Source organism: Cryptomeria japonica, chromosome 4, assembly GCF_030272615.1.
Source record: "Cryptomeria japonica chromosome 4, Sugi_1.0, whole genome shotgun sequence".
In the NCBI taxonomy this organism is placed as follows: domain Eukaryota; kingdom Viridiplantae; phylum Streptophyta; class Pinopsida; order Cupressales; family Cupressaceae; genus Cryptomeria; species Cryptomeria japonica.
The window spans coordinates 632,729,548-632,736,731 of NC_081408.1; the positions used below are offsets into that span (position 1 = coordinate 632,729,548).

General features: G+C 36.5%; 1 protein-coding gene across 5 annotated transcripts; it reads left to right on the top strand.

The window, feature by feature from the left end:
* The first annotated feature begins 1,212 nt into the window (after window positions 1-1,212).
* Window positions 1,213-5,231, top strand: LOC131079026 (probable inorganic phosphate transporter 1-3). Of its 5 annotated transcripts, none has more exons than XM_058016889.2 (2): window positions 1,213-1,314; window positions 3,261-5,231. In XM_058016889.2, the coding sequence occupies exon 2, from the start codon at window positions 3,307-3,309 to the stop codon at window positions 4,963-4,965; it is 1,659 nt and encodes a 552-aa protein (XP_057872872.2). In that variant the 5' UTR covers window positions 1,213-1,314; window positions 3,261-3,306; the 3' UTR covers window positions 4,966-5,231. The 5 variants fall into 5 exon arrangements, with proteins under 5 accessions (XP_057872872.2, XP_057872876.2, XP_057872874.2 ...); XM_058016893.2 differs by having other exon boundaries at window positions 1,222-1,291; XM_058016891.2 differs by lacking the exon at window positions 1,213-1,314 and adding an exon at window positions 1,326-1,549.
* The last annotated feature ends 1,953 nt before the right edge of the window (window positions 5,232-7,184 follow it).

The window sequence follows — 7,184 nt, forward strand, 5'->3', positions numbered from 1 at the left end:
AAAAACAATAGTAGATTTTAAAAATATAGATTTATTTTATACTTTACCTATTAAAAATAATTTAATTTGTAGCTACTAGCAACCGGATATGCTAGAATATACCGAGCCCCTTAGACCGAATAAAGTTATGTTGGAACAACTATTGAGTAAAGTAAAGAATTCTAAATGCAACACATTTATTCAATAATTAGACATTGAGAACTTGTTTGACTTAACAAGAACGCATGCCATAAGTGGTCCAAATAACACCTTAAATAAAATCATTTTGTGCTTGATATTGGAAACTTGAGGTCTAAATTTGAAGTTGAAATATATTATATTATACATGGGAATAATTTTGTAAAAAATTAATGATCTATTTGAAACTTTTTGGAAGAGACACAAATTGTTTACAATCTGATTTATATTTTAAGAAAAAATATTAAAATTACTTTTTCTACGATGACATTCAAACATATTTATTAAAATATATTATTTATTAAAATACAAGCATATTTTTGTTGATCATTAATGATCTATTTGAAACTTTTTGGGCGACACACAATTTTTTAATAATTTCATTTATATTTTTTAAGAAAAAATAGTGAAATATACTTTTTCTACGATGACATTCAAACCCATTTAAATTATAATGGTAATATTTTCTTCGGTGACGGTTCATTAAAGTTGAGCAAATCATTGCTCATTAGACAAATTCCTTATGGTGGGTTGTTCTATCGAAAAAGGCCCCACGGTCCACCCAAAGGTTAAATTTCAACATAAATTGAGCAAAAGGAGGCGGTGTTATATTTGCAGTCAACTTTGCCCATCGTGATGGAACAAAAGTGAAGGTTCAAAGAATGTGTCAATATCTCACCGCACTTTATTAGAAAACCAAAGACGTGATGAAGAAAAAAGTAGCATCGTGGTTTTGCCCATGCTATTGCATGGAAGCACTGTGTGTTTTTCCAACCTACACAAAACAATATCATTCGTACGGAGCAAATATTTCTTTTTAAATAGCAAATACGCCGATTGATCGATCGTTTTATGACACGTGGAATGTAAAGGGACGGTCCAAAGAGCAGATACCATTTTCAATAACGACGGCCGGAAACGAGAAGCTATAAAGCGACCTGATGAAAGAGAATATTCGGCATCGTGAAATGGAATATTTTGGGGACAAATGTTCCCTCGTCTATGAAGACAGCGTTAAATACAAGTGTCTCATTCCTGAGCTCACACAACATGCGAAATTCACATAGAAAGGGACGATCTTCACATAGCGGCTGTCACATTTTCTCGCACTAAGGCAAGAATCTTTTCAACTTGAAGGTTTAGTGCTCGAATTCTTTAGATTCTAGTGTGAAATTTTCAAGAAATGTTTCAGTCATTGTTTTAGAGAGGTTTAATTTTAGCTTCTGCTTTTCAAACGTGGAGTAAAGTTTGCGTTTTCGCGCCTAAAATTGCAGTGCAGTTCAGTTCGCTCTATTTCTTCTTTTTTGGAAACTTCTGTTAAAAAATTTATATCATTAATTTTTTATTTTCAGACTGTTCGTACTTACAGTTTGTAAGTTTTTCTATTCCTTATTTCCTAAATTTTAGGTTGTTCTCCTTGTAATAGCGTGCTCATTTATAATATTTTTTTTGTCCCTAAACTCTGGCTTCGCATTATTTTATTTTTTGAACTAACAGTTCTCAAGAGTTGCAAATTTAGCAAATTTACAGTTGTTTACCAGTGCTGCTATTCCGTGTAGAGGCTAAATTTGATGATTGTATGGCTGTATTTAGGTGTTTTTATTGAAAATATAATTTAAAGATTAAGAAGATTGTAGCAGAGATTTCAAATAAACTGTCAAAATTCTGTAAGATTTTTTTGGTATACATATTTATATAATTTTAGTAGACAACTTTAAATAAATAACTTTAAAAACGCGCCGTATTTCTGCACTTCGCTGTTATCTCTAGGTTGATTTTCTCCAAGTCTAGTTTTGTCGACGCTTAAAGATTTTAAGATCAGTATTTTAAATTTACTTACTCTAAAAAGATTATTTATCGCTTAATCTGTTTTCTTTTTTTATTTATGTGAAAAATTTATTATTGTAGTACGAATTTCGTACAGTAGAGAGAATATTTGTTTACCTTTTCCGCAATGAATTTCCTTTTCGAACGAATTTTTAATACCTCTTCATAAAAGATTAGATTATATGCTCAAAGTGTATGTCTATTTATTTGGTACTTTAACTTTGGAAATGTCTGTAACATGCAAAAGTAATGAGACGAGGTTGGAGAGAATTTAAAAAATTTCTAGAGTCGTATTTCTTGGACCTCAAGAAATAGAATCATTAATATTTTAGGGATTGAAATAAAACCATAAGTTTAGTTGTGAAACAATTACCGTCACAAATCTGTGGGTGAGAAAATTAGCAATTACCGTCACAAATTTGTCGGTGAGAAAACAAGCGATTACCGTCACAAATTCGTCGGTATGAAAAGGGTATTATGTTTATAAATTTGTATATGAACAATGTTTAAAATCATTGTTGTAATGCGAATTTATTCTGCAGAGAGAATATTAGTAAACCTTTTACACAATGAATTTCCTTTTCGAAAGAAAATAGGTCTGTCAACAGAGAATATTTGTAAGCCTCTTCACAACAGATTGTAGGTCTATCTAGTACTTTAACTTTAGAAATATCTCTAACATCCAAAAAAAAATCTCGAGCATGCAACAATAATAAGTGGCCGTTGGAGATACTTGAAAATTTTCTAGGGTTGTATTTCTTCGACCTGAAGAAATACAAATATATGCACACATATTTAGAACTATTTGTTCAAGATTCTAAGTAATATGCTTGTGAATCTTGAAATAAAATATCATAAATTTTGTTGTGACAGATATAAACGATCACCGTCAGAAACTTGTAGGTGTGAAAGGGGACTCCGCTTATAAATTTCGTCTTGAATAATTTTGAAAGTGCAATACTTTTTCCTTTACCATCGGGCCGATGTACTGCGCATGTGTTCAGTAACATAGTGTAATTGCCACAACTGCTATTATGTACCCTGCAAAAAGGTCATAGAATATTATAGTACCCGTTTATTTATATTTATGTTTAGATTTTAAAAAATTTGGCTGAAAACAGCCAAGTCCAAAGTGTTCTGACAATTTGTTCGGAGACGCGCTCTTAAATTCTTAAATGAATGTGAAAGATGTTCTTTATTTAGAAATTGTGCCGATGTGCGGAAAATATTAATGGATTGTTGGACCTTTGTTTCAGGTTTTGAGTCACTAAGGTTAAAAAGCAAGCTTAAGTAAGCGCCAAAATGGTAAAGGCGCAATTGGAGGTGTTGTCTGCTCTAGACGTAGCGAAGACACAGTGGTACCACTTTACGGCCATAGTGATCGCAGGAATGGGGTTTTTCACGGACGCGTATGATCTTTTCTGCATCTCCACTGTCACAAAGCTTCTCGGACGGCTGTACTACTATGATCCGGCGTCAGGCAAGCCAGGATCGTTGCCTCCGAATGTGGCTGCGGCGGTTAATGGCGTAGCCCTTTGCGGAGCGCTAGGAGGTCAACTGTTCTTCGGTTGGCTTGGGGACAAAATGGGAAGGAAAAGAGTCTACGGCATGACGTTGATGCTTATGGTCATTAGCGCCTTAGGCACCGGCCTATCCTTTGGTCATACGGCCAAGTCCGTGATGACGACGCTCTGTTTCTTTCGCTTTTGGCTAGGGTTCGGTATCGGAGGCGACTACCCACTATCAGCCACGATCATGTCCGAGTACGCGAATAAAAGAACCCGCGGCGCTTTCATTGCCGCCGTGTTCGCAATGCAGGGTTTCGGCATTCTGGCCGGAGGTGCCATAGCCATCATGGTCTCCCTGGGCTTCAACAAAGCGTATAAGAGCCCCGCGTTCGCAGAAAACCCTGAACTCTCCACTGCTCCGCAAGCCGACTTCGTGTGGAGAATAATCCTCATGGCGGGAGCTGTACCCGCTGCCCTGACCTACTATTGGCGCATGCGGATGCCGGAAACCGCGAGGTTTACAGCACTGGTCGCAAAGAATGCGAAGCAAGCCGCTTCCGACATGTCCAAGGTGCTTCAGGTGGACATCCACGAAGACCCTGCCACAATCCAAACAGTTGAAGCCGACGACGCTGTCAATTACTCCATATTTTCTAGACAGTTTCTAGTACGCCACGGTCGGCATCTTTTAGGCACTACATCCACCTGGTTCTTGCTCGACATTGCTTTCTACAGCCAGAACCTGTTCCAGAAAGATATCTTCACGGCCGTCGGATGGCTTCCCGCCGCCAAGAAAATGAACGCCATAGAAGAGGTCTACAGAATTGCAAGAGCACAGTCATTGATTGCACTGTGCTCAACAGTTCCCGGCTACTGGTTCACTGTATTCTTCATAGACCGTATCGGACGGTTTACTATCCAGCTCATGGGATTCTTCTTCATGACGGTCTTCATGTTCGCCATATCAATACCATACGACCACTGGAGAGGCCATAAATGCGGGGACACGTACTGCGGGGGAAACCATGCGGCTTTTGTGGTGCTTTATTCTTTCACCTTTTTCTTCTCCAACTTTGGGCCCAACAGCACCACCTTCATTGTTCCGGCGGAGATATTCCCCGCGCGGTTGCGATCGACGTGCCACGGGATATCGGCGGCCGCCGGGAAAGCGGGGGCAATTGTCGGAGCATTCGGGTTTCTTTATGCTGCGCAGAGTCCACATGAAAAGCAGACAGATGCAGGGTATCCTAGAGGAATTGGCATTAAAGCAGCCTTGCTTGTGCTCGCAATAATAAATTGTCTAGGGTTTGTGTGCACTTTTCTGGTGCCGGAGACAAACGGGAAATCGCTTGAGGAATTATCAGGCGAGAACGATGAGGAAGCGGTTGGATCCAAGCAAACCAGGCCAGTCGACTCTCCTCCTTCAACCAAAGCTTCCATGACCAACTTTTAAGCCAGAAAAGAATTTTTATTCTCCTCTTCAGCCCCCTTTTTGGTGGGTGTGAAATCTTGAGCTTTTCTTAGGTGAAAAGTGAGTTGAGTATCTGTTCTTCGACATATCGTCAAATTTATTCCCTTTGTTAGGTCTAATTTTGTCCTAGAATATTAGGAAGTTTATTTACTTTTGATCATGGAAGCTATTGTCATGCCCAGTTCATGTCGGCCAAAACATCTATTTAAATAAAAGTTTAATAAATAGAAAACTCCAGCAATACCTGACATGATCGATGCACTTTGATTAAAGTACAAATTAATATGTTGAATTTGTTTGACAATGCTTTTCAATTTTAATCCATTAATATTTTTTAAAAAGCATGCGTAGCATACTAGATAAACACTGGCATGTCTACATGAAAATAAAAATAAAAGTTAATGCAATTGTATAGTTTTTGATTTGGCAACTTATTTATATCGAATAATTTATAAAAAGCAAATGATTTCAAAGACCGAATGGAATGAATGATTTCGTGTAGTTTTTGATTGAGGGCTAGTGGCCAATGTAGATGGCAGTGGAGACGTGAGTAATGTGTTGGGCAATGGTTATAAAAAACAAGTGTTGAAGCCGGTCCTACTTTGCTGCATTTTGGACAAATAAGCAAGCTTTGGTTTATTGGAAGATTGGCTAGGTTTCCTTTTTTCCCATCTATCAATACCCCTAAATTGTTATGGACCGTTGATTTATTTTGATATTTTGGTAAGGTTATGAATGTATTTCAGCTTGGTTCAGATATGTATTTGATAAGAGTGACCATTTATTATTTGTTTTTAACCACCGATATGTTGAGACTTGTGGTGGGCCCGTTCTAGAGTTTAGGGCTTAAGGTACACGTGTACATCTTGATACGCACAAGAAAATGGAGTCGCTAAATCATGCCCACCATTTTATTCTGAATTTTTTAATATTTGGAAATTGGAGAGATTAAAATATGTCTGGGAAATATTGAGGTTTGCCACGATGTTAAGGAGAAACTATGTAGATACTTTTTATGTTTTAGCTTCAAATACCTTTCCGAAAAAATAAAATTATCGCTGTACAACGATATTTTATGCTTTCCTCAAAATAAGTTTTTCTTTTCTTAATTGTGGTCCAATGTTGAATACTTTTCTCAAAAGCGGGAATTTTATTCATTGACAAAAAGGGTTTTAAACATGTGTAATTTATTTTATTCGCCATATTAATATTTTATTTTATTTATTTGTTATTTGTTATTTTTATTTTTTATTTGTGAATTCTTGTTTAGGGGTAGCTCCTTTTCTTTAAAACTAAAAAAAACAGCACATCATTTTATTTTATATTTAGGCTTGTGATCTAGTATGTACATAGAAAAGAATCTTAATATATATTATTTATTGGAGTCATTAAGTTGTGATAGCTACATTATGACTTGTGAGGAATGTAGAAGTTTCTAAGTCGTTTCATGAGAGGGTTTGTGCGATCATTTGCTTCATATTCTCTTCTTCCTCATTGTAGGATGCAAATGGCACTTCCTACCAAACCTTTTTTTGAATCCTTGATTAGTTTGAAAAATCGCCTCATGTGCTTTAGCTTGAAAGCATTACACAATGAATTTGGACACAAATCTCACACCCCATTCAAAGTCCCTAGAGTTTTTGATGATATTGTAATTGAAAATCTATAACAATGTAGCATCATGGATGTTGGTGTGGGCCAAATGTTTTTCATCTATGATCACCTAGATAGCACCTTTCACCTCCGCAGAAGCAATGTTGAAGACCTTTATGTATTTGCTTGTTCAAGCTCCTTGGTTTGTAGTCACATATGTAACTCAATATTTATAATTTTTCAACCATTGTGTCAGGCATGAGTACCATCCCCCATATTGTCATGATATTTATGGCTTCCTAGATAAACATTTAGAAATTGGATTGTTTAGGTGATCCAAATAAATCTTCGATCCATATTTTACTTGTTATTAATGTCCTTTGTTGAATCCATATCTTGATGGAGAATCCTTTGCAGACCATCCCATGTTTGATGTTTGTTGGTGGGAAAGAAGCAATAAGACAAATTTTTAGAGAACACACCTCATCTTGTCTCATCAAGCATGTGAAGCCTAGGGTTTAGAACATAACATGTAGGTTAAGAGATACTATGCATCGATCACATCCCATCTCATAGATATAAATATATTATAAGATATAATCATCATT